This window comes from Acanthisitta chloris, unplaced genomic scaffold (assembly GCF_000695815.1).
Source record: "Acanthisitta chloris isolate BGI_N310 unplaced genomic scaffold, ASM69581v1 scaffold2187, whole genome shotgun sequence".
NCBI classification, from domain to species: Eukaryota; Metazoa; Chordata; class Aves; order Passeriformes; family Acanthisittidae; genus Acanthisitta; species Acanthisitta chloris.
The window spans coordinates 46,676-73,213 of NW_008681872.1; the positions used below are offsets into that span (position 1 = coordinate 46,676).

At 38.1% G+C, this 26,538-nt stretch overlaps 1 protein-coding gene across 1 annotated transcript in view; it reads right to left on the minus strand.

Moving 5' to 3' along the window:
- PDS5B (PDS5, regulator of cohesion maintenance, homolog B (S. cerevisiae)) overlaps positions 1 to 26,538 on the minus strand; it is an 82,727-nt gene that overhangs the window by 25,575 nt on the left and 30,614 nt on the right. The window contains 12 exon segments of the mRNA XM_009078250.1: positions 4,586 to 4,722; positions 7,478 to 7,546; positions 8,285 to 8,443; positions 9,203 to 9,326; positions 9,925 to 10,085; positions 11,934 to 12,039; positions 13,015 to 13,130; positions 13,207 to 13,346; positions 14,919 to 14,967; positions 22,696 to 22,777; positions 24,283 to 24,396; positions 26,045 to 26,196. Of these exon segments, the coding sequence (XP_009076498.1) occupies positions 4,586 to 4,722; positions 7,478 to 7,546; positions 8,285 to 8,443; positions 9,203 to 9,326; positions 9,925 to 10,085; positions 11,934 to 12,039; positions 13,015 to 13,130; positions 13,207 to 13,346; positions 14,919 to 14,967; positions 22,696 to 22,777; positions 24,283 to 24,396; positions 26,045 to 26,196 (1,409 nt within the window).

A 26,538-nucleotide genomic window follows, 5' to 3' on the forward strand; every position in this document is an offset into this window, starting at 1 on the left:
AGTAGCCAAGTGACAGGACAAAAGCTGCACTAACTTTCAAACAAGACATGAAGACTTACATGGTAAAGTCTAGTTCTTAAATGCTAAATTTCACTTTAAATTGCATCTGCTCTGATAAGTAACCCAATAAAGATTCTATGTTTGCACATCAGTGACGATTGAGCAATAACAACTTACGATCACAGAGCAACAGAAATAAAGGAAAGGATAAAATTAAGAACCTTCAATCTTCCTCAGCTTTGGTAGTGATAACATTTAATTCTGAAAACTGAATCAAAGATATTTCAAATAAAGGTTGCCCAAATCTGTACAGAGTATATGTATCACAGAAATGACCACAAGCATGTATGCATGATGTAGGAAGGCAAAGGAGGACAGTGTCAGTTGTGAATATTCTTACAGCTGAAGATGAAAATCAGACCCATCTTATTCCCCCCCAAAGGATTATCATAGTAGAAACTGTTACTTGAAAACTCATTTTTTATCAATATATTATAGCCAAAATCTTTCTGATCTGCATTAGTCCAAAACACACAATTATTAGGACTGAAATAAGAAACTTCTGTATGATGAAACTGCAGTTTCCGATTACTTGCAATAATTTTGAAAGTAAGTACCAAGGATACCCTTGTCCTGTCAGGAGCTCTCTAAGAGTTACAGGAGGGACCTGGACATTTGTTTTCTAGACTGCTATCACGCTTACTGAAGACCAGATGTTTGAAATGAAAACAAAAGTGCAACGACATGGAAAGATGTTATCAAGTGCAAAACACAGTCTTAACTGAGGTGGTGAGCTGCACAAAGCGAATCCAAATAAAAGCATCTCGAAAACCTATCTGGTGTATAATCATCTTCTCTCACTTTACAAATTACAAGTTTTTTTTCTTCTACTCCTGAGCATAAATGCCAGTGTCCAATTTTCTAAGCATTTTCCATGTTCTGTGGAATAAAAAGTGTCTTTTGAATACAGTATCGGAAAAATTTGTATATCAGATGTGTAGCACATTATCTATAGCCCAGAACTCTGAAGTTCCAAACTCCAAAGTTTTAAAGTGATTTTTCTCTTGGTAAGCTTCAGTTTAAGGAAAATGCAGAGAGCATTTCAGGAAAATCTCAGTCCCGTGTCATATCCAGTATCAATACTTTCAGCAACTGCTAGTGTCCCCCAGTATTGAAATACTTGTATTTTATGCTTAGTATCAACTAAAATTAAAATCCTACTACAAATAGCATGCAAGATTCAACTTAGCTGTTCCAGCTAACCGCAAATAGAAAATTATTATAATCTTGAACATTGTAGAACTGTTTATGACTTATAAAATCAAAAAGAAAGACCCAGAAAGGACAGTTGAGATACTGTTTATGGAAAAAAATCAGTATTAAATAAATACAACACTGGTGAATTTAACCTACATATTCTAACATTTCAAAGAAATCAGTTGTTGACTTAAAAGGAATTCCAAAACGTCATCACTACTACTTCAAAATGTTAAGGATTAGCAAGAGAAAGGATTTATTTGTTTTCCAAGTGGGCCCTTGCCTTCATTTGGCATTCTAGGTTGAACCATGCTTTGAAATTTAAAAAAATCCCATTCCTTTACCCAGTCACTGAAGGGTACAGCCGTGTACATGTACAGAGGCATGAGGACAGAGTCACCTTTAGGGCTGATGAGGACAGTAACACCAAGATGATTACAACACAACTAATGGCCTAAATGAGGTCAAATGACTCCTGAGCACTTGCCACTTTCACCTAATCCAATTATCTTTACCAAATGATACATGTTTAAAAGACAAATGCAAGCCGTGAAGACAAAAACTGACTCACATAGAACGACCTCATATCATGTACGATTTAAGTGTGCTGTAATGAGCAGAGTAATTTTACTCTTTCTGAAGCCTACTCTAATTTGGAAGGAGCAGTGTCAGGTTTGCACAGTAAGGACACAGTAAGCACTGCCAGAAGAAGATACGCTTACTGTGTTCTCAAAGGGTGAAGAATAAAGGTGAGGAAGTGTCAGCAAGTTCCATGAAGAACTAACAGGCCTGAAACAACATCACCTCTGACTCAGGCTTTTTGAGAGTATTTGTTAATGTATGCAGTATAGCTCACACAGAAACAATGGAGACTTGCCCTTCTACCAGTTTGGAGCTTTCCCAAAACACAATACTAGTAATCACAGAATAATTACAGTTGGAAGAGACTTTTGGAGGTCATCTAGCTACACTACTCTGCTCAAGCAGGGTCACTGAGTGCAGACAGCTCAGAATACTGTCCAGATAGCTTTTCAGTATCTCCAAGGACACTCTACCACCTCTTTGGATAACCTGTGACAGTGCTCAGTCACCCTCACGAAGAAAAAAGTGTCCCCTTGTGTTCAGACAGAACCTCCTGTATTTCAGTTTGTGTCCATTGCCTCTGCTCCCTTCACTGCACACCACTAAAAGCATAACTGCATCATCATTACACCCTCCATTCTCACTATTTATACACATTGACAAGATCCCCACTGAGCTTTTTCTTCCCTAGGCTGAACAGTCCCAGCTCTCCCACCCTTTTCTCATTCATCAGATGCTCCAATTCCTTAGACATCTTCATGGCCAACAAAATGCATGCTCACATCCCAGAAAGCCAGCTGTATCCTGGACTACATAGAAAGAAGCACACATTGTTGGCTCATGTCCACCTTTTCATCCACTAGTGTCTCCAAGCATCCCTCTGCAAGGCTGCTCTCAATCCCTCCTTCTGTGTTTGAGCTTTGCCAGCAACTCTTTGCTCACCCACACAAGTCTGCTGAAATATTTGCCTGAACTTCTGCTTTGACCACTCTTGATCAATGAGGAGATAATTCTTGAATACTAGGTAACTAACTTTCTTGAGCCCCTCTTCCTTCCTTGGCCTTATCCAATGGGGCTCTCCTTGAAGAGGCCTAACACTGTTCTTAAGTCCAGCACTGGTTTTTGTCCAGCCTTCTGCTCTCCTTGCTGCCCCCAGATCTTGAACTCCATCCCCTTATGATCATTATAGCCAAGGCTACCTTCAACCTTCACATCCCCAACAAGCCCCTTCTTGTTGGCAAGTATGACGTCCAGAGAGAACCTGAGTTGCGTGAAAAAGTTGTTATTGATGATCTCCTGGATTGTTTATGAACTGCTGTGTTGCTCCTCCAGCAGATACCAGAGTTGTTGAAGTTCTCCATGAGTGCCAAAAACTGCATACATGAAATTGTTTCTAGCTGTTTATAGAAGGCCTCATCCACTTCCTCTTCCTGGTTAGGAAGCCTACAACAGACATTCACTATGACGTCACCCACATCAGCCTGCTCTTCAGACCTAAGTTCTCAGTTGGCTCATCACCCATCCCCATGCAGAGCTCCAAGCTCTAGGGCTGAAGGTTTACCTCCAGAACAACATCGCATGTCACTGCATCTTTCTCCCTACCCTAAAAGGAACCCTAGCCCTCCATTAACTTTATTTAATAATGAAGAACTGATCACATCATCATATACAGTTTCTACTATTACTTTTGAGCACACAAAGAGTGGGAAAATTAAACTTCTAAAACATGCACAGTAAGGCATCATCACGCCAAGCATGAAAGCACATAGGAGCTACAGAACTCATCTATTCACAAACTACTGGATAAGCCAACAATACACTCCAAGTAGTCAAGCTGAAAAGCTAAATTACTGCCAGTTCAACTCCCTAGCAACTGCCATGAATGGTCATATTAAGGCATGTAAAACTACGGAACAATTATTTACAAAGAACTTTAAGACAGACTACACAGTTGCTACAGAGATAACATACTCAACAATTTTCAGGTTTGCCATTTCGTACACACGCAAAGGTTCTATCTGCATAATTACCGTAAAACACTAAACTCTACCTGAAAATTAAAATCTTACTGACACTGGCACAATCCACCCATGACCTTAATGGCTTTTGTAGACATAAATTTTCAGTGTTTGGCAAGCAATAGTGGCTGACAACTTGTCACTTGTCCTACCACAGAGGATTAAGATACCCAGAGAAACTAATAAGTTGTCTAACAATCGTCTGAAAGATAAATTATTTATTGAGCCTTAATCCTCTTTACATATTTCTCTCTTCCTTTCACTTTTAGAGGCCTCAAGGGATCACAGTCTTCAAGCAGAAGTGTCTTGTGTACTAGCTATTTCCACCTAGTTTAGAGCAACACACTTTTTTTTTTTATTAGAAAGCCCGCTGGCCTTTGGCATACACAGCAATTTGTACACCAGGAATAGCAACTGCATAAAAAATTAATACCTATTTTCAATGGGAAGGAGAAAGTTGCACATTTTATTCTTGCAATATGAGTAATGGCCCCTTGAAGAAATAAACAAAATAAGAAGATTTAAAAAATACAGCAGTATGTACACTGTTACATAACCTGAGACTTGGCAAACTTAGGTAGGAGCCCAGTCAAGGTTCCCACTGGTTCTTATGAAACAAGAGGTATAAATTGTTAAGCAGTCTAACAGAATAGTTTATGTACTACTTAGACTAAAACTCTCCCTACACCACCATGACAGACATAAAAACATTACCATCTGTTACATACCTAATTTTCCCCTGCTCTGTTAGATCTCCATCACTGTGTAATATTGTTGTTAGCAACCTCAGAGTAGAAGTTCCTGACTTGCTGTGGTTGTTCTTCATTCCGAGCAACCATCGAACCATCATCTTGATGGCCTGAATCTGAAAAAAAACCCAATGCAAAATTCAAATCACACCACTTTTAAAATAATCTTTTTCTTAATTTAATCATATTTTGCCAAGTGGTTTTTGCTGCTACCAACATATGCTGTCATGGCTGCAAAACGTAATTTAAATACTGAAAGATAACTAGACACCGTCACTAGACAGCAGCCTTTCACTGAAAGCCTCTAACATATATTAAAGCAACTAAAAATTATAGGTTTAGTTAAAGTTTGAACTGTTTCTTCTACTAAGCAATCACATATTTTGTCTTTTGAAAACATTATCTTACTTGAGCTTACATCTGTTAAACACTGTGAAATAGGCAAAACAGTTTACACTAATGAAGAAAAAGTTACTGGATCAAAAAGCAGAACACATTTTCATCTTTCTATATTCCTACAATTCTGGTGCTTAAGCCATCCCTATATATTCTCTGTTTACCTATGTAATACTTGAGTTTAAATTTAAGATTAGTAAATAAAAACACTTGGTAGAGATTTCTACTCTTGAGAGTATCAACCTGTATTAAGATAACTCATCCTGGAGAAGAATATTTCTTTCATGGCTATTTAAAGAAAAGCCTCAAAGCCTGTTATGCAGGATAACTTGTCTTTTGCAAATGGAAACATCAAATGTTTTGAGTCCAGATTCTGCCAGTATGCAGAATCCAGCAACTATCATGGAACACTGAATGATTTCACATTTCTTTATTGAAACTCTAACATGAATTTGGAGATTTGGTTTAGTTTTCAAGTTTGGTTTAGTTAAGTTTGGTTTAGTATTTGAATCCCTTTATCCTTTCACTTTGCTTCTATATGACAGCAGAGACAATAGAGAAAACAAAGAGGAGTATCCTCTTACAGCAAAATGAAAATACTCATCCCAATCACACAGACATCCTCAGGGAAAAAAACTAAACAAACCAAAAGACCAAACTCTGAAGACCGAAACACAAACGCCAAAAGCTTTAGAAAAACTATGACACTTTTTGTACATGTTAACTTCAAATTTTCTCTTTAAAGCAATTCTAGTAACTTTTATATAAGCATTCACAGTACCACCAAATGAAATTCATCATACATTTGATCTATTCCCTGTAGCAAACTGATCAAAAAGGTCCCATCAGAACTCAGTTCAAAGATTATCATCTATCCCTGAGTTTATTCTCTAGCACTGTAGTGCATTTACTGCACCTAACTGCGTAACAACAGCAAGCAGTGGGATGTGCCACTCCAGAACTCAAAATGCAAATGGAGTTTGGGGAACAGAAATGAAATTGTCCTACACTACCTTTCAAAGGGCCTTCAGTGAAACAGCTATAAGTATCCACCAGAAGATTTCAACAGCAATAAAACCAGAATAACAATATAACTGCAATATAACATTTCTCTGCAGACACCATTTCATTTAAGGTTTAGCATCCAAAACTAAGGCTAGCCTGTAGCAGTCTACACCTGTCAGGCTGCACTATACTAAAATTTTGCCTTCAGCAGTCCTTCCCACTTTCATACTCTAACTTGCTAGTTTCCTTCACCAGAGTGAAGAAAAACACACTGTCAGAAAGAAATCATTTATAAACTAATAACATGGCCTGTAACATTCATTAAATGTAGACTTCTCAGTAGAAATAAATGTTAATTTAATTTGCAAATCAATTTTCACAATAACCTGTTTTCACCAGCAAATAAATGCTTCTTATTTTTCAGGCTTGGCTTCAACTTCAAATTGCCCTAAGAATTTCTAAAGGGTAATTCCCTTCCAAAGAGCCAAATGTTTGGTAAGTTTTGTTACCATAAAAGCATATTTTAGAGTTATTACAGCTTCAAAAATAATTTTTAAAAAATTAAGGAAAACAATATTTACTACTTCAAGTTACATGCATGATCACTGAAGTGAAATCTTGTCTATTTTAAACTAGCAGTTCATGAAATCAAACCAAACAGGCATTTTTTTTAACAGTTTTGGGAATGTACCCTCTAACTGCAATTGCACAAAGAACATCCTTGCTGTAGTCAAACAAATGAAATGATAAAAAATCAACTCCAAACAAAACCAAGCATTTCCAGCAATGAGTTCTGTACCAAGCTGGAAACCAAAGTACTTACTAAACCAGCACAGAGGGAGGTGTGCTACAAAGAGTCTAACAACTTCAACAGAGAAGGCAAAAAACTTAATTCATACCATTTTCCCTTAAATCTAGGTTTTTCTCTAATACACATTGTACACAGAGAAAAACAAACAATGTAACACATTTATTCATTTGATGAAACTCGCAGATCCAAACCCCAGTTTTCATTTATTCCAAAACACTTTCAGTTTTTTGGAATGTCGTAAAAATTTCAAAGAAAAGGGAAAGACTTTAAACAAAGTCTCTGTAATATTTAACCCCTATGTTAAACAGGAGGGGAAATAATTTTAATTTAAGTGTGCGCCAGATATTATCATAGTTAAGAGCTGCAAAACAAAACTAAGCCTATAAAAAGATATACTAAAATTTGGTAAAGGATATAGGTAAATTTATGCATAAAAATTGGTAAGAAATAGGTTGCCAAAAGCAAATTATTTTCTTTGGGCGATAAAAAAATGTGTATTCTGATCAGATCCTCAATTTAAAAATATTTATTGCTTTTTTACTTTTAGAAAGATGACAAGGAAACATAGAAAAGCAGTTGGCAACTTTAGGAATCCAGATAATTGACTGAATTTATTAAATGTTGTACACATGATCACAGGGAAGGTAAGTGCTACTTACTTTAACAAGTGTTTCAGGAGACACTTCTTCATCTGGGACCCAAAGTTTTGTTGTCTTCTTCCCTGGAAGCTAAACCAAATGGTTCATTTTGTTACACTAGTGTTACTCTTCAGTGACACCTGCTATAACCTCCTCTTTCCTTTTTTGGCTTCTGAGAACAACACAGCAGCACTCCCTGGGCAGCTTTATGCCTTTTGTATCTTACAGAAGTAACCATTACAGAAGTGAGATACTGTTCTTACCTCGGTGTTCAAGCATAAGCAAATTTGAGATTAGTAAAGGGTTTTTTTTCTGGTTGTTAGCAGAAAATTATTGCTTTAGAGTGTAATGGTCACTGCTTTGAAAGTAACTTCCAGATTCCATATCCAGTAGATTGGAACCTTCAGCACATAATTTTAGACTTTATAATCACTATCAATACAAAAGCATTCAAAAAAATTAAAATGTGCCATCTTCCATTTAAAGTGTATTTTCCTTTCAAATGTCTTATACTCCCAAAAAAATCACAACTCGCTCACTCAAGGTAAGAGACTGAGTGAAGTCTGTCACATTTTTCACAAAAGTCAAGTTATGAGTGATCAAATGCTGTGCTATACAGCTTGCTGCTTTCGTAAGGTCTACCAAATTAGTAGTTCTCTCCTGGGCTGTTACCAAGGTCTTTCAATAGAGTCAAACAGTACACATGGAAATCAAAAGACAACCATATACAAAAAGTAGAACCAACACATGAAAATTTTCCCAAGTACTTACTGAGTACCACAGTGCCAGACAAGCAGAATCTTAACATGAGGTTTTGAAAATACTTACCCTATCATTCATTAGCAAATCTTTAACAATGAAAGTAGCAACCAAAGATTTCAAAGGGGCAGCAAACTGATCAGGTGCTAGCATGGCTATATGGCCAATAGTAACCAACGGCGTGATGAGATGCTCAAAATTGCTTGGATCCAGACTTTTATGCAGGGGCTAGAATAAAGGCAACAAATTCAGGTATTACTGATATAATCTGTGTCTTACTGAAGGGAGGGGGGTGACAGCTTTGTACCAAGTTGTCCATATCTATTTCTGTTTCAGAAACGCAATTTTTAAAGAACTATTGACTGTTTAAAGACACTTTCACCAACACCCCAAGTCTCCCACAAATAACAAGTAACATCAAGATCACAGACAAAATATTTATCACATCTCTAGAGTTCAAAAAATGATAGCTCACACAGGACCCTATAGGAAACAATTGGATTAAAAAGCCTATTTTCTTGTTGGAGAACTACATCTCAAGATGGCAAGATCAGTAACGGTGTATGATTCAGCCTTCAAGATAAAAGGCTGATGGGCACTAATTAAAAAGTACATTTGTGGTTATAGTTTTAATATTTATTTAAATAGCTTCTACCATAATTCAGTTTTCCGTAATTTCTGTAACCATTTAAATAATTTTGGCCATTCCTAACAGGACTGAGGAGTACTGTATGGTTCCTCTTTACATAAATGCTTCCAGCACATAGCCCAACCCTTGGTTTCACTCTATGATGCAATAAAATACATAACCCTAAATATAATGGATCATGAGATACAAAAACACCCTCTGCTACCCTTTTTTGGGCCAAAACCATTTGAGAAAAAAGGGAAAAAGAAAAATATCTTTTCTAAATTTGCCACTACATCCCTCAGTTTTCATATGAAATATAAAATATTAATAAAAAGTAATAAATATTTTAATTTTACCTCAAATATTTGTGCAAACTGCGTTTCTTTGCTGGAAAATATTGCATGGATGCAGTGAATAGCATACTTGGCTTGACGAGGAGGTCCCTTTTTAGCTTTATGATGCAACACTGGAAGCAAAGCACTACACAGTAGTGTAACAAAACAAACGAACAGATGTAAGTACCTTTTCACCAACTGAAAATCATCCAAAATACCAAACTAGCAATAAACTACAGATATAAAGAATACGACAGCTCTGAAAAAGTGCTCATTGTCTTGGTTTGGGCAATTTCTTCAAAGAAAGAATAAAAAAAGTTTATTTACATTACTCTCAAGTAAAAAGCCCCTGGTTTTTGTCGATAAAATATCATGTGGTAAAACAAGCCCTTATATCTACACAATGTTCTTTTGAAACCATTCTTGCCTCCACATCACCACTGAACTGCAAAGAATGTTTTTACACTGCTACACATATAAAACTGAGGAAAAAACAAGTAATTCTGAAGGGCAACAATATAAATGATAGTAGTATCAGTGACTTCAGATATATAAATTTCACTTCCATTCTCCAAAAAGCACTACGTTTTAAAGGCATTCAGAATCTCCTCCCTGTTTTACCTGAAATAGTACTTTCTTCCAAAAGATAGTAGGACGATGCTACAGCAGGTGAAAGGAAGAGCAAGAACTTCCAAAATCCTATACAGTAAAGAGCAATACTCAGAGTAAGATATACAACTTACGATCGTATGTGAGGAAAGTCTTCTTCAATTTTACTTCCTGTATTTTTGAAAATCTGTAATGCAGCTTCTGCCACCTTTTCATCATCCATTTTCAAGCAAGCGAGGAGAGATTCAAAAGTTTCGGCTGAATGAAAGGAGATAGGGTGCGTAAACGAAAGTACCTGCCAAAATATGATGAAAGCCATGTTAGTATTTTTTGAAAGGTTCACTTATATTAGGACATTTCATTAAGAGTCTTTTTTCCACTGCCATACGCAAACACTTATGATACTCTGCCTGGTTTTGTCCCATGATGCACATTTCTCTTTTTTTTTTTCCTCTCTCTTTACACATTATCTCATTAGATTAAACTTATTTCTCCAGTCTTGGCTTCTCCTCCTATTATTGTGAACATGTATATCTCAATGGCTACATCTACATTAGCAAGTACTGGGTTACAGCAGAAGCAGGTCTTGAGAGAAACATAACTGATACTAATGAATCAATACTCACATTTCAGGAGTTTTACTTCAGAGTAATTTTTATCATAGAATCACAGAATAATCAGAATTGGAAGGGGCCCTTGAGGAACATCTAGTCCAACACTCCTTGTCCTGTTCAGGGCATCCCTGATAATCACACCATGTGTCTGACAGCATTGTCCAAATGCCTCTTGAACTCTTTCAGAGTTGGTGCTGTGACAACTTCCCTGGGGAGCTGTTCCAGTGCCCAATCACCCTCTGGGTGAAGAACTATTTTCTAATATCCAGCCTAGACTGACTAAATCTACTCTAGCCACTGCAACACAACATGTGCTTCTGAAGCCCATCTCATAATTTTGTTTCTCTGAAAGAAATCCAGCTTGTGTGCTCCCAGACTGCATTCTTGTTTGCTAAGTGGAACAATTGGCTGTGCTCTGAAGTGAAATTCCTATCTCTAAAACAGCAACATAGACATACCCAATAGGGTCCCTAGTCCCTCAAGCTTTCCACAGCAGCTTAGCAGATCCTTTACCTCTCCTCAGATTCCTGGACTTGAAAGTTTCAAGTATGACAGTCCTCCCATGTTAAGAAAAAATGAAATAAAGAAATCCTCATTTGATTCTCCCTCAAAATTTGCCTTCCTTCATTTTTAAGTGGCTGTTGATTATTAGCCTCTTTCCATATAACAGTCTGACCTGTAGCAGAGAAATGATCCTCAAAATCTAGAACTTCTTCATAAGCAGTTTTCTGTTGTAACCGTTACCTTCCTCCTCAATTCACTGCATGGCATTCTCTTTCCTGGACTCCTCTATCTGTCCTTTCTGGATTATTCTCATGATGTATACACCACTTTCTTCAGAGCAGTCTTACTCCTCTTCCTCAGATGTCATGCCAGTTCACACAAATATGTAAGTACTGACTTGAAAGCCTTCATTCAAATACATGTAGCCTTTCACATGATTCATTCTCACACAGATTCAGTTTTGTGCTACCAGCTTTTTGTGCTTTTATCTAAATATGCACATCTGGCTAAAGAGTCACACACTCTCAGATGAATCTATGTGGTCCTTAGTAGATATAAGGTAATCTGAAAACTTCATTATGGGAGTCCTTTAGATTCTGAGGCCTCTGAAGTCAACCTGGACTACTTGATGGGGTTTGCTATGTTAACTCATAGTTAAAATAGACAAGACCCCAATTTACACTGAACTCTGAGGAACCACAGCATTCTACTGATATACAAGGACAGTTCCAAAAGCAGTATAACTATTCTGACAAACCACTGAATTCACTCTAATAATCAAAACTCAGCTACTCCTGTCTCACACACAACTACTTTTGACTTCCAGAAAAGCTTCTACATGATTTATAACACAACCTTACTTATGTGTCACCTAAGAGCATAGAGAACAAAACCCAATCCAGTATTCTTCCAGGTAGCCACCACATGCTTACGACTAAAGATAATAAGTGCGAATTAAAAATTTCTTTTAACAAAGTTGTTTCATGAAGTTTCACATGCTCACTGACCACCAGGACTATACTTGCCTTTAGCAATTCAAGACCTGCTCTGATTGCCTGGTCAGTAGGTACACCCTCATCTTCATCATCAGCCGTTCCATCTATAGACTTGTTTACTTGCTTGATAAGGGCACTGAAGAGGAAAACAAAACACAGCCTTGTATTTACTGCAATTCCACCACGTATGACTGCATTCCTAAGTTTAAGATAAAATCTTATTAAAGGAATTGATTGAAAACATAAGGTTGCTATAAAACAAATGTGTCCACTACATACATAATCTGGTTGCCGTCACCTCCTATCTAAATCAAAGCTTCCGAAGCATTAAATTCAATATATTTATCCATCATGAATTAAGAACTATATTGAAATTACTCTGAAAGCATGACCAAAATAAGAAAACAATTTGAGCATTACAAGCAACAAATTCAAGTAAGAATTATGATGAGGTTACTAGCTGCTACAGATTGTTAGTAACTGATGGAAAATAACTGCTTACAATGTTTAGACTAATGGTTATTTTTTTCCTCTTGGTTATAAAGAGTTGTGCTAAGAGCTGATGACAAATTTAAAAGACCTATCTCCTGCATACTTCCTCTTGACAGTAATGCTTATCTCAAATACAGCTGTTAAATCAACATATCAGCAACTACTTTTCCCCCGCTTCCATAACTTCACTGGCTTACTCCTCCTTCAGGTCTTGATGCCTCATCACCATAATCTTTGCTTCCTCAGTTAAATTACTGTTTGTGTCACCATGAGCTAATATTTTGGGTGGAAAGCTTCAGCTGAATAGCCTGGATAGAACTTATTGTACTTCTTGTACAATAAGCTAGTCACAAACCAGACTTTTTCCATCAGCAACACATCTGTTTTTCCTGACAGGTTGTCCCCTCTATGCTGAATGACAATCCAGTTGTTTCTGTGACTACATTCTGAATGAGGACACAAAAACCCCCATCCAATGGGAAACGGAAGAAAATACTGCATGCCACCAGGCCTTAAACCACACCCACCCAATCCATTATTGCTTGTGTTTAAAGACCAAGTAAAAAAAACCCAATTTCAAATCCTGTGATCTATTGCCAACAACACACACACAAAATACCTGATGGATTCAGTATCAATGTGCACAGGAGCAATTCTCTCAAGAAGAAACTTTATCATTTCCAGGAAAGGATTAGTTGGCTGTTTTGGATTGCCCAACTTCTTTGTTATTTCCCTCTGAAATAGAAGTTTCAGTTAAAGTTCTAATAAATTCTGTTCAAAAAAACCCTCACTTTTTAAGAGCAATTCTTACCACACATCCTTCAGCCTGTTTGCAAGAACATGTTGGGCTAACAAGCATTTCTAACTGACTTCTTATTTTTTCATCATCTTCTAAAACTTGTGTGAACTTCTTCATGAAATCTTGAGCTTTCCCTGGATCAGGAAGGTTTCCTTTAAATAAGCAAAATAAATCACAATTTATTTTCAGAATTACCAGTACTGCAAATTACACAACTTTGGAACGTCATACCAAGAACGTTTCTGTGAGTGCTTAAATTAATCAAGGGGAGAGGGAGAGGTGGAGGAAGAAGGGGAAAAAAAACCCACACCCAAACAAACCACACAAAAACCCTAACAAAACCCACTACAAACTAAAACAAAAAACTCACTCCACCCAACAAACAAATAGAAAAACCACAAAAAGCCCAAATTTCACAATGCCACAAAAACGCAGACATATCTATAAAGACACTAATTTTTGTAGATTTCCCCTGGCTATTTGCTTTCCTCACCCTTCACACTCATTTGTCAGCAAGTCTAGTTGTTCTTGTTAATTATACTAACAGCTGAAGTTGGCCTTAGAATGCAAAGCCTACACTCCACAGAAAAATATACTCTGTATATAGATCACCTGATGCGACAAGTGTGAAAAACATCAAAAGGGTATTTTTTCTAAACTACCCCTTCACTAAACACAAGCTTTACAACTGCTTAGAACATTTAAAAATCAGCTTGTAAAATGCATTTCTTAAACTACATACTTATTTTATATTTACATTTTATAGTATAGCAAGACAATTTATTGGCACAGTATCAATGTAATAGTTAAGAAGCTTCATGGTTTTGTTACAGCCAGTGTTAAGCAAAGCTAGCACAGACCATGGTATAGGACCACAGGATAGTTCAAAACAAGTTCTGCTATGAATTTGTTTTGCTATATTGATTTTTTTATAAAATGCAACCTAGAACTACAAGAACCGGAAAAAATACAAACTGACTAACTTTTATATGACAAAAGGAAAAAAGGATTTGAAACTTGGCCAACCAAGCAGGAAGATTCAGTTTTTCCTCCACATTTTTTATCAAAAATGTAGACTGCCTAAGCAGTATCTTTTTTTCTGCCAGAACACTTAGCACTTTTTAAAAGAAATAGATTTAAAAATTAAAATTTCAGAATTCTAACTCAAGTTTTTCTTCTTCTTCATACTGGTTTTAATGCTACTGGCATGGTAGGCTGGGGGGAACAAAAAGTGTTACTCTGGGATTGGTGGTTTTTTCCTTTGTCCAGAGTTCAGTTTACACAGTTCTTAACTTTCCAAAGTGCCTTCCCTGCTGCTGAAATCCAAACTCCTTTGCATTCACCCAATGGCATTTACAACACCAACATCTCCTACTAAGTTAGTACATTCTTTAGCAGTGTAGTTAACATCTGTTAATATAAATTCTATAATAAATGTTACCATAGACATGACCACCCTAGATCATCTTGATTTTGAATTAGCTCACAAAAGATGCAACCAAGATATTATGTGATAAGCTTCACGACTGATGAATTTTTAGAGTAAGAATGTAATTCTGCTTAGACCTGCCTTTATTCTTTAAGGCATACACCACGTTTGTGATGATTTAATCTTATAAAAAAGTTTCACCACAGATAAAATTTATCTCAAATAATTTTTAAAGCAAAAAGCAATATAGTTCAACTGTAATTTCTAGACAGTGTAAATACTTTAACTGACTTACTTGTTATGACCATCACTTTCGAGAATATAGCTTTACTGCTGGCATCTGTCTGCAAATCACAAAAGAAAAGTGGATTAAGTAAAACTTTTACATTACTTATTTCTGCTGGGATCTTGAGCAAGAAAGATTCCATACTGCATCATCAGCAAGTCAGCACCCATTTTGCTAAGACATCAGCGTGTTAGAAATCAAAACCACTAGTGCAAATTTAATGCCAGACAGTTACAGGAAGTAAAAGGTAGATCATCCCTACAGCACCACAATCTCACATATACTTACATAAAATGTTTTTATTACTTTTCAATCTAATATATAACTTATGAAGAGCTCAAATGGACTATTTCTGTGACTGTTTTCCACCTAAAGACTGAGTGCATAGTGTCAGAAGAATGCTGTCATTTTCAGGGCTATGGAAGCATCTGCAACAAATGACGCTTATATTCTAATACAGACAAACCAGCATTCACTCACTTTTCTACAGGAGCAGGCAAATTAATGTGTTTTATTTAACTGTATAACACCGCTGAAGGATAAAACAAGAGGAGCTGTGACTTATGCTTTTGCTCTTCAGAGAAAGTTACTCATCTTAAAAGCAAGACTGATGTCCATTCTGTCTCAAGTTAGGAGAAATTATGATCATAAACAAAAAGTTTCTTAACGCATTTTCAGTCTCCTCAAGCGCACAGACTGAGGAGACACTTAAGAGGAAAAAAAAGGAGAATGCTTATAGAGTTCACTAAGCAGCAAAAAAGTTTTCTGAGATAAGAAAAACAGTAGACTGGGAAGTTCAAAGATTTATAGTTACAAAATGACGTAGGCTGGAAGTGACAACTGTAGGTCAACTGGTCGAACTGCCTACTCAAAGAAGGGCCAGCTCAGATCAGGTTTTGCTTTAGGCCATATCTAGTAGGATTTTAAATATTTACAAGGATGAAGGTTTCACATCTCTGGGCTACCTGTTCCCATATTTTATCACCCTTACTCGCAATTTTTTTTTGCTTAGTAACTAATCAAAGTTTCTTTGTGGCAATTTCTGTACACTACTTCTTGTCCTATTCCTCTTTGTCTATAAGAGCTCTCACAATGCCTCCACTGGCCACAGGGACAACATCTACAGGAGAACAAATCAACAATTAAGATATAATCATTCAGTGGAGAAATAAGAGCGAAGTGAAAAAGAACCCATGGTAACACCAAGTCATATTCTAAAAGGTTACTAGTTCATTTCAGTTTTGTTTCCTGAAAGAAAAAGAAGTTTTCATAGCTCTTCATGGTTAATGGATATTTGTCTTAAGATTATTACTTGGACTGTATATCCTTTCAGTTTATGGTTATGAAAAATGCAGTCTTTGGTTAAACACAATGTTTATTAATTATCAGTTGGGTAGACTTCCAGACAAAACACACAAGGAGCACAAAAAAAAAAATTTTTGTCAAAATAGCTAATCTTCTGCATTGGGCATAATGAGCATGTTTTGGGGAACCAAAGGTACAGGGGTAACCTGTGTATGAGGAGGTCAGGGACTGCCTTGTGCCAGTCAAAGTCACTTTCAGCTGGCTCCGTAAACAACGAACCAACCCACCACACACCAAAACTTCAACCAGAAGAGCCAACTGTGCCCCTGAGAAAACATTTGAAAGAGGATATATTGCAGAAAGTATGACTCTAAAGGGACTGTAGGCAGTGGAGGAACCCATGCTGAAGCTGTGGGTAAGAAACACGCAGCAGCAATAGGAAGGGAACTACCATGCCCTGACCCACTTCTCCTGTGCTGCCATTGTCTCAAAGGGACAGAGCACAGCATATGGTGAGAGGCCTGTAGACTGCAAAGCAGAGGAGAGAGACCTCTGAAGGGGAGCTAAAGGCTGCTCCTCTAAGTGTTTATTTATTTGCTTTTATTTCTCAATACCAGAATAAATAATTAAAAGCTTATGTTAATTGACAATAAAATGCATTAAGTAAAATTCCATGACTCACAACTGTTTTGTGACTATAACAAGCTCCCTAAATTCTCCCATGCAAGCTTGTTACTCAAGAGAATATAGAAGTGTAGAGAACTAGCATTTAATAGCAAAAAATAGGATAAAATCCAAATTGACAAATCCAAACATGTAAACAGCACACACTGACTTGACTGTGATGCTTATGCTGGCATTTATCAAATCCTACATGTTTAATTTCAGATCATATTTGATATTTTACAATCGAGAATGAACTTTCACCATAACTCCCTGAAAACAAAAGGAAAAGTTGAAATTTCACTTTCAACTGAAACGCAGAAAATAACAAGGACCTAACTCAAATGTTAAATGCTTTTAAACTGCACCATAAAAACCAAACTAGTGCATGAGAAACATTTGAAGACAGACACTGAAATATAATGAAGTACTGTTGTGTTGGAGAATGGCTAACAGCACAAGGGCATAGTTCCCTGGAGGTGCTGTGTCAGCAAGGAGACTCCTACCAGCCCAAGCAGGAGCAGCAAAGGCGGGAAACAGCAACCAGTCAGGGACAAGGACACCGCGACCTCAACATCAGGTTGAGCAAAACAAGTTATGGCTAAAAATAGATGCAGAAGTGACGGCTCCTGGAAGGAGCATGCAAACATTGCTGCTGTCTGTTCACCTGTTAAAGTTTGACACGTAGGCATACATTATAGAAATGTGTATAAAAGAACCCTGGCAAAGAAATAAAGTTTGAAGACGTTAGCAGGATCTCATGTTGACTGTTCTGTGTCTTTCCTGCTCGTGAGCTCTCTACAAGTGGCGACCAAACAGGGACCAGGCCTTGGACTGGGGACTTATCCTTGGACTGAGGACCTGTCCTTGGTTTGGGACTTTCCTCAGGATTGGAGCCAGGTGGAGAGGAACAGCCGACAGAGAAGCCTTGTCATGCAGCCGACAGGGGATGGAAACTTGTTTGTGCGGGCACAGGCAAGTCACATCTGGGAATTCTGTGAATTCTCACCGTCTGTTTGCCACTGGATCTAAAGTGCTGCATCGAAGACACTGGCCAGCACAGCGAGATAAAGAAAATAAAGGAGAAAAAATGGAGAAAAAGGTAGCATTACATTTATTACAGAGAGTGTTAGAAAAGAAGGGTGCAATTTGTGTTAAGCAGTGGGGGGGCGCGGTAGCCGTGGGTACAGCCAAAGGATCCTTTAAGGATCCCGGGCTATTATTTTCTGTTGAAGAATGGAGGGGATTCAGAGACGCGTTATGGGACGCTGTTATAGACGACACGAGAGATAGTAAGGAATGTAAAAAATTATTGAAGCCATGGAGGGAGATTATAAATGCTTTAAAAAGACATCAGTACAAGAAGGTGGTTGCGGCAGTCGCCACAAAAGCATTAGATGAGGAGCTTCCCAGAGAGGGAGCAGTAGGAGGGGGGTCAGGAAAAATTACTAGAGATTATAAAAGTGATACACTCCCTCCTGCACACACGTCAGTCGCAGTAAAAACTCCAGCGCGGTCGCAACCGCCAGATGGTTCACGTCCTTCCGCTCCTCCACAACCCCTGGATCCTCTGTTATCTGCTGAGGGTCAGGGAGAAAGGGAAGAGTCGGAGGAGGAGGAGACGGGATGGCCTGAACCGCCGCCAATTAAAGAATGAGAGAGGATGTACATATCCTCTAGTCAGGGAGCATCTAGCAAAAGACTGTTTTCAAGGGTGGATTGGGACTCGTTGGCTAGTCAGGCCGCAACAGAGAGGAATTTTGAGGTGGTCTCTGCTGCATCTAGTGTACATGCCCTGCCAGTGAGTTTTACACCCACTGAAGGTGGACAACAAGCTTCCTATTATGCCTTAGATTGGAAATTGTTAATGCAGTTACGGGCTACAGTAAATGAGTCTGGGGTCCATAGAGAACCTGTTCAACAATTAATTAATTACCTCTGGAGCGCGCATATATTGATGCCAGAGGACTTGAAAGGGGTGTTTCGTATGGTGTTAACTCCCCCACAGTTGTTGTTGTGGCATGCGCACTGGCAAAGGTTGTGTGACATTTCAGCGCAAACACAACTGGCTCGGGGAGATCCGTTGGCCGGTGTCACGGTGGAACAGCTCATGGGCACCGGACCTTTCGCTCAGGTCATAATGCAGATGGAGATGGGTCCTGAACACTGTATGGAGTCCATGCGGCTGGCAAGGGAAGCCTTGTCAAACGTAAGGGAAACTCCAGCTGCTCCATCATATATGTCCATTAGACAAGGTGCCCAGGAGTCATTTGCCGCTTTTGTGGACCGGCTCTCAACAGCTTTGAACAAGACACGTCTAGCTCCAGCCTTAAAACACGCATTATTGCACCAATGTGCTTTGGAGAATTGCAACTCTGCCACCAGGGCCATATTAATCACCTTGCCAGCAGATGCCACAATCGAATTTATGTTAGATCGAATGAGCAAGGTACCTGTGGGTCCTCAGGCAATGTTAGTAGAATCGATAGAAAGGTTGGGAGAAAGGATTGGAGAAAAAATAATCGAGGGTCATCTACAACAGCAGCAAGATTTTTGCAGCTGCCCTTGCCCCCTTAAAGCCATTGGGAGGAGGGGGGCATTTCAACGTTAGTAGAGGAGGAAAGTTTAGACGTTTTACATGTGAAAAGTTAGGGCATAAGAGGCATCAGTGTAGGGAGTTAGGAGTCTGGTGCCAGAGTTGCCACCAGGACAACCACAACACCGCTGTATGCCGCTGATTGGGAAACGGGGTGCTGAGCGCAAGGGGTCGCAGCGCGAGGACACCAATCGCGGTTCCAGTAGCATGGAGAAGCAGCGATACACCAGTCCTGGGACCATATCCCGATTCATCTTGGCTCAACAACTATCCCCAGCCACCAGCGGCAGCCTCGGATTGGACTTGGCAACATCAGCAGATGTGACACTTATTGACAATAGACCGCAAAAAATTCCTACTGGAGTTTGCGGACCTACAATTATCAATGGTGAAACACAAGGAGCATTATTACTGGGACCTTCATCAAGTGGGTTAAAAGGAATTTCTGTATTGCCTGGAGTTATAGACAGTGACTTTGAGGGTGAAATTTATATCGTGGTTCAAACATCGTTTCCGCCAATTGTTATCCCGCGCGGGAGCAGAATTGCACAGTTAGTGTCTTTGTCACAATTAACAACAAGTTTAACAACAAGTAACCAAATGGTCAGAGGAGAAGGAGCATTTGGCTCCACAGGAGGACTTGTCAGGCTCTCCATGCCGCTTAACGAGAGGCCGGTGACGATGGTCACCTTGAATAATAGAGGGGAACAAGTCATCATGCAGGCACTATTGGATACCAGTGCTGATATTTCTATTGTTGACCAGCTTGCTTGGCCGGTTTCATGGCCCACAAAGGACGTTGCTGGTAGCGTGGAAGGAGTAGGAGGAACAGCAACTATTAAACAAAGTCAGGACATAATTGTGATTTATCTGGACGGACATAGAGCCACCACTATCCTCACGGTAATGCCCCTACCCCGAGGGGTTGTGGCCCTAATCGGGAGAGATGTGTTAGATCAGATTGGGGTGAGACTAGTGACTGAGTCACATTTTTAGGTGCAGTCATTGATTGGACTTTCCCGATTCCCTTGGTGTGGTTACACAACGAGCCAGTGTGGGTCAAACAGTGGCCGCTAAAAAAGGAAAGTCTGGAGCAGGCAAAAACCTTGGTAGCGGAGCAATTATCTTTAGGACACATTAAACCGTCTAATAGCCCATGGAATAAACTAACGATGTTTGCACCTCAAAGAGAGTGGCTGAATATCACAGCTAGCTTAAAAAGGACAAAACAAGCCATCCATACATTTCCATCTCAATGTAACGATCAAGTAGAGCTCTGGTCTCTAACTGCCAGAGTGTTTGCTTCTGTGTTTACCCCTGGGGTGGCAGCAGCCCAAGCCTTAAAATCCATTGAAAGACTAGCATGTTGGTCTGTAAAACAGGCTAACGTTACTACCAAAGTGCTTACACAAATGGAGGAGGATATGGACAGTTTAAGACATGTTGTCCTTCCAAATAGAGCAGCTATTGACTTTTTACTTCTAGCTCAGGGACACAGCTGTGACGAATTTGATGGTATGTGTTGTTTTAATTTGTCAAGCCATGGACAATCAATTCAGAAACAACTCAAATGGTTACGTGACCACGCCCAGAAAATTAAGATAATGGATGACCCTCTCGGACAATGGTTCTTTTCTTTGTTCGGAAACGTTGTGCCCGGGTAAAAAACGTTGTTGTTGGAAGTATTGCGTTGGTTTGTCATAATAATTGTTATGCTTGTTGTTCTTAGAATTGCCTATTCATGTTTAATGAAACAAATGACACGTTTGCCAGATAGGGGTCTATTAGTACACGCAGCACCTAAAGAAAAAGGGGGAATTGTTGGAGAATGGCTAACAGCACAAGGGCATAGTTCCCTGGAGGTGCTGTGTCAGCAAGGAGATTCCTACCAGCCCAAGCAGGAGCAGCAAAGGCGGGAAACAGCAACCAATCGGGGACAAGGACACGGCGACCTTGGTGCAACATCAGGTTGAGCAAAACAAGTTATGGCTAAAAATAGATGCAGAAGTGACGGCTCCTGGAAGGAGCATGCAAACATTGCTGCTGTCTGTTCACCTGTTAAAGTTTGACACGTAGGCATACATTATAGAAATGTGTATAAAAGAACCCTGGCAAAGAAATAAAGTTTGAAGACGTTAGCAGGATCTCATGTTGACTGTTCTGTGTCTTCCCTGCTCGTGAGCTCTCCGCACTGTTGTACTAGCATTCACTGTACTTAGAATTTAATACAACGTTACAGCACATTTTAAAGCACTAAGTCAAAATTATGAATGTCACTGCAGCCTTCCCCTGTCAGCAAGACAGTAGCATTTCTAAGCAGACACGTTAGATAATCCCATCACACAGTTACTCATTCTTCCCGGTTCAGGTAATTCCAGCAAATGGAGAGTTCATTACATTTACCATGGTATGACTACATATGTATATAGAAAATAAAAATCACACCCAGAGACTCATATGAATGTGAGCATGACAACACATTCTACCCTATATTACTTCTGCTAAAAACGCACCAGATCAAACTTTTGGCATGAAAGTCAAGTTCTAATTATATTCCAAACTACACCAAGAATTTGATCTCATAATTCCCCTCCCCCAAACATGAGTATGAACATACAAATAGCTAAAACAAATCTAAATTTACTTTATGAAAATATCCTAGATGCTCTATAAATGTTCATTTTTTCCCTTCTGAGCAAATTTGCAAGCAAAAAAATCAAATTTTAGTCTGGTGTCTCCAATATACTATTTAAGAAGCTCCCAAGAGGGAAGAGAAAAAAGTAACCTGTTGGGACAAAGATATTTTGACTTCTTGAAAATAACAAATCATTCATAAGATTAGAACTTTGCATACATAGTGTACTTTTTCCTATTTAATTGATTTAGCAGTCAGAAATAATATGCTGGTTTTACCCTCTTTCAAGAGCCAGAACACTCCTGGCAAGATAAAACTCAAACACTGGGAGAAAATATTTTAGTATCAAATCACTGGCAAAATATCTTAGAAATTGCCATAACACCCTTTCCCTGTTCAATTTCACAAACAGAATGTATACACGCTTTCTACAGAAATCGTTATCTAATGGAATATCAGTTAACCTTCACAGTATTTTCTGTAAGTCACTAAAATTAAGCTTAATATAGTCAAACAAATGGAATTGAAAAATAGTATATTAACTAAAACAGCATATTCTCTAGTGAATAAAGATAAAGTGAACTCACTTTGGGTTGTTTTATTAGGTCAACTAAATCCTTTACTTGATGTCGTAGCAGATTTTGACATTTCCACATTTCATTCAATGCTCTAAAAAAAAAAATAAAAAATTAAAAGAGTTGCCAAAGTTGTCTATTTAATGAATAACCCCAATGTCCAAAATGAGTCTTTACAACTTCAGACTCAGAAATGTACTTATCACCTCAGCTTTCACTGCTGTGTGAGCAGAGGCTAAATGGGACAATATGGAAAATTTACTTGCTCATATCAGACTGGAACAAAGCCTTTTATGAACCAAGTTCCATTTCAGATGCTCAAGCACACTGCCTTTAAGAGAAACAGGAAGTAACTGGAGTCCGGCCCGAGAAGAACTCGTTTGTACAAGCCTGAAATCACTCTTCTAAAGAAATTCCAAGACTTAGGCTAAAGCAGATGTTTAAGATTTTTATCATCAAAACAATGTTTTTCTTGCAGACAGGAAGTAGCTACTACATGAATAAACCGTGAAAAATGGACATAATTAAGCTTGCAAAAGATACTCCACAAAATAGAAAATTAGCACACTTCCTGGGAATAATAAGCCATATAAATAAAAACCTGAAAGGTCATAGCTGCATGTAAAAAAAACTACAGAATCCACAAGTAAAAAGTCTGTTCTATATAACTGACTGAACAAACTATACCTTTAAAATGAGGACTACTGCACATGAAAACTGTAGAATTCAGAAGTTACTTGTTGCCTGAAATAACAAGTACTGAAAAGAATTCATTCTGCATTTTTGTTTAGCCTACACTAAAATTTTATTAGAACAGTAACTTTCTATTTTTAATGTACTATTCTTAATTCTAGTTTGTTAAAAAGCAGTTGTATCTTTAGATAAGCAATACAAGATGAGGGGACTTAAACATTAGTTGTTGTAATATTTGAAGGCTTTGGGGTGTCTTAAGCCATTCTTTCATACACAAAGCCTTTTCTAGTCTCTCTGATGAGACAAAACCCCTCACATTTAATTTTCAAGCAACTGAGTACTACTAAATGAAAAATAAAGTAAAACTACCTAAATTCAATCAAATTGTGAAAATCACAATAGCATAACTGTTATTAGACAAAGTCACATGCATGTGCCCATTTTAAGCTGGAGAAGGCAGGTAACATGTAAAATGCATACTGAAGGAGGAGAAACACAAGCAATTCCTTCTCATTCCTAAGCCATCCTGGCTGCTGCCACAAGTAGTATATTAATTGAGAAGTTGTCAGATAAGATCTAGGGCTGATCTACAATATCTGTGGTATCTTTTCACAGACATGACACGACTGACATGCACTTGAGCTTCTTTCACAATCTTTGACACTACTTCTTTTAGTAGTTTATGGTTGAAAGGTACCACAACTTGCCAGAAAACACCTTATTAGTCTGTGAGACTTCTTTCCAAAAATCTCACTTGAAAAATAGATACTACTTCTATGTTCTGTTTTCTGATAGTTTGCAAACTAGTCCTGTCCACTGGCTTTGGCTGCTCATGAGATTTCAGAACAATTTACAGCAGTATTTGTACTAAAAAATACTTTGCAAGCAGTGAAAAACAGCACATACTTCACAGCATTTGAGTCCAGTGTTGCATAAAGGTAATACAAACATTTCATTCGTTCATTTGTTTCCAAGTTGTGAGGGACCATGTACTGAGCAAAAATGCGTTCAACAAGTAACCTGAAAGACAGGATTAAGAAACTTAAACTGTGAAGGAAGAACATGGTCTTGAAATGCTGAAACATTAACTTAAAAATCCTCAGACTTATCTAGAGATCAGTTATTGCATATAGAGATTAGGCTATTCAAAACCCTAAAGGTAGAGTTATTTAACTCCCAATATAGCTCAGAATAAATGAAACAGAAATTTATCATTATAGAAGACACAATGTTAATGGTAGCCGTAGGAGATTTAAGAGATGACATTACCAAAATCAGATGTATCAATCTAGACAGAAAGCAAAATATTTTGGACAAAAATGTCTCCTAATTATCAACCCAATAAGATGTTATCATTTAATTTCATTATGGGTCAGGATGGGGCTAAATTCATGAATTGACCCAAATGAATGGACCTAAAATTAAAAAAAAAGACTAAAAAAAAGAAATATAATGTGGATTATAGTCACACATTATCATGAACCCCAGAAGGAGAACTCAGATACTCAGCAGGAGATTACTTCCTTCAACCCTTCACTGGCCCCTTCCCCAAGGGCTGAATTTATCCCATTTCTTTTGCTTCCACAATAAAAATGTAGGTACATTCACAAGGGAATTATTAAAAGCTTCAGTATAACATGAAAGCTCCTTATTTGGGAACAGGAGAAGATAAAGGTTTGGGCCTGACAGTTACTTAGAAAAGACAATTAAATACCAAGAAGCTCCAATATTGAGGTCAGGGATAAAAACCACAACACATGTATGTTTAGGCTAGAAAAGAAAAGAAAATTCCTTATGCTGGAGCAGATGATCAAAACCCAAACCCAGCTAGTTTTAAAACATCCTGAAGTTTAAGAAAAACTTGGGTGGATCTGAAGAACAAGACAATTCTGTCCACTTCCATGGTACCATGAAATAATTGCTTATTTTGAAGATGACCTTTTGCAGTTCTAAATATTTGAAGAGATTTGTATGGGTCTGCAATGCCACTTGTAGCACAACATACTCTGAAGGCCAAAGGCTCATTTCCAAAGCCACCAAGATGGCCTTGGTTAGTCACGGCAGACTAGTTCTCAAACTAGTTCCCCATGGGCAACCATCTATTTTTCAATACGAACAGCCACATACAAGACTATCGCTGGTATGACAGAGGCACTGCTTTCACCACGAAAGGCTCTAATTCACAGCTCTTAAAGTACAGAAAAGCTAGCCCTCTGCAGAGTGAGGTGCCTTAACCACTGTCACTACATGTACTAGACTTATCTTTAAAGCGTATAGGAACAATACACAAATCTAAAACATCATCACTGAAGCAATTTTACTTACTGAATTTTAACATAAAAACGAGCAAGCTACTGAAATAGAAACAAAAATCTCCTTAACTGAAGCAGTGGTGAATTACAGCTAAAAATTTTGAAATATTCCAACCTATCTCACTCTTTAGAATCACTTTTGGCCTTAAAATACAAAATAAATACAATAAAGTAGAAAAACACAACACAGGACAACATTTGGCAGCAGCTAGATATGATTAAGCACTGAATCAAAACATACAGGATTATCAAGTTTCCTCCTTTTCCTCAGCACGAAAGAATGAAGGAAAAACACATCTTCGTAACAAGTTACCACACTTACCCACTGAATCACAAAGTCTTCATGACTGACTTACCGGTCATCGATACTGTTTTGATAATATATATGCAGAAGTTTATCTTTGATCCATGATATCTGTTTTGCAGCTTCTTTTCCTGCTTCTGATTGCAATGAGTATTTTTTGTATATCTGTGCAAGTCCCATCATAGCTTCCTTCCTCACTCTCCACTTCAGAAAAAGAAATAGCACACAGTTTAGCAGTTCAAGACTCAAAAATGAAAAGACTGCAGAATTTCCTGTTAGGTATTTCATATTCTACACCAAAATAAAATAATTTAATAGTCAAGTTTACTTGAGTTCCAAGTGCAACAGTTTCTCAATAGGACAGACATTGCATCATATCTATTACACTAAACCTTTCAACATCAGTAACTACCATGCAAGTCTCTAGAATTTTGAACTGTAATAAATTTAAGCCAACACCCTTTCTCACAGGCAACAATATTTATGATAGTGTTATGGGTGCAACGAGGACAAGCATGTCACCAAAGGAAAAAAAATAAATCAGGC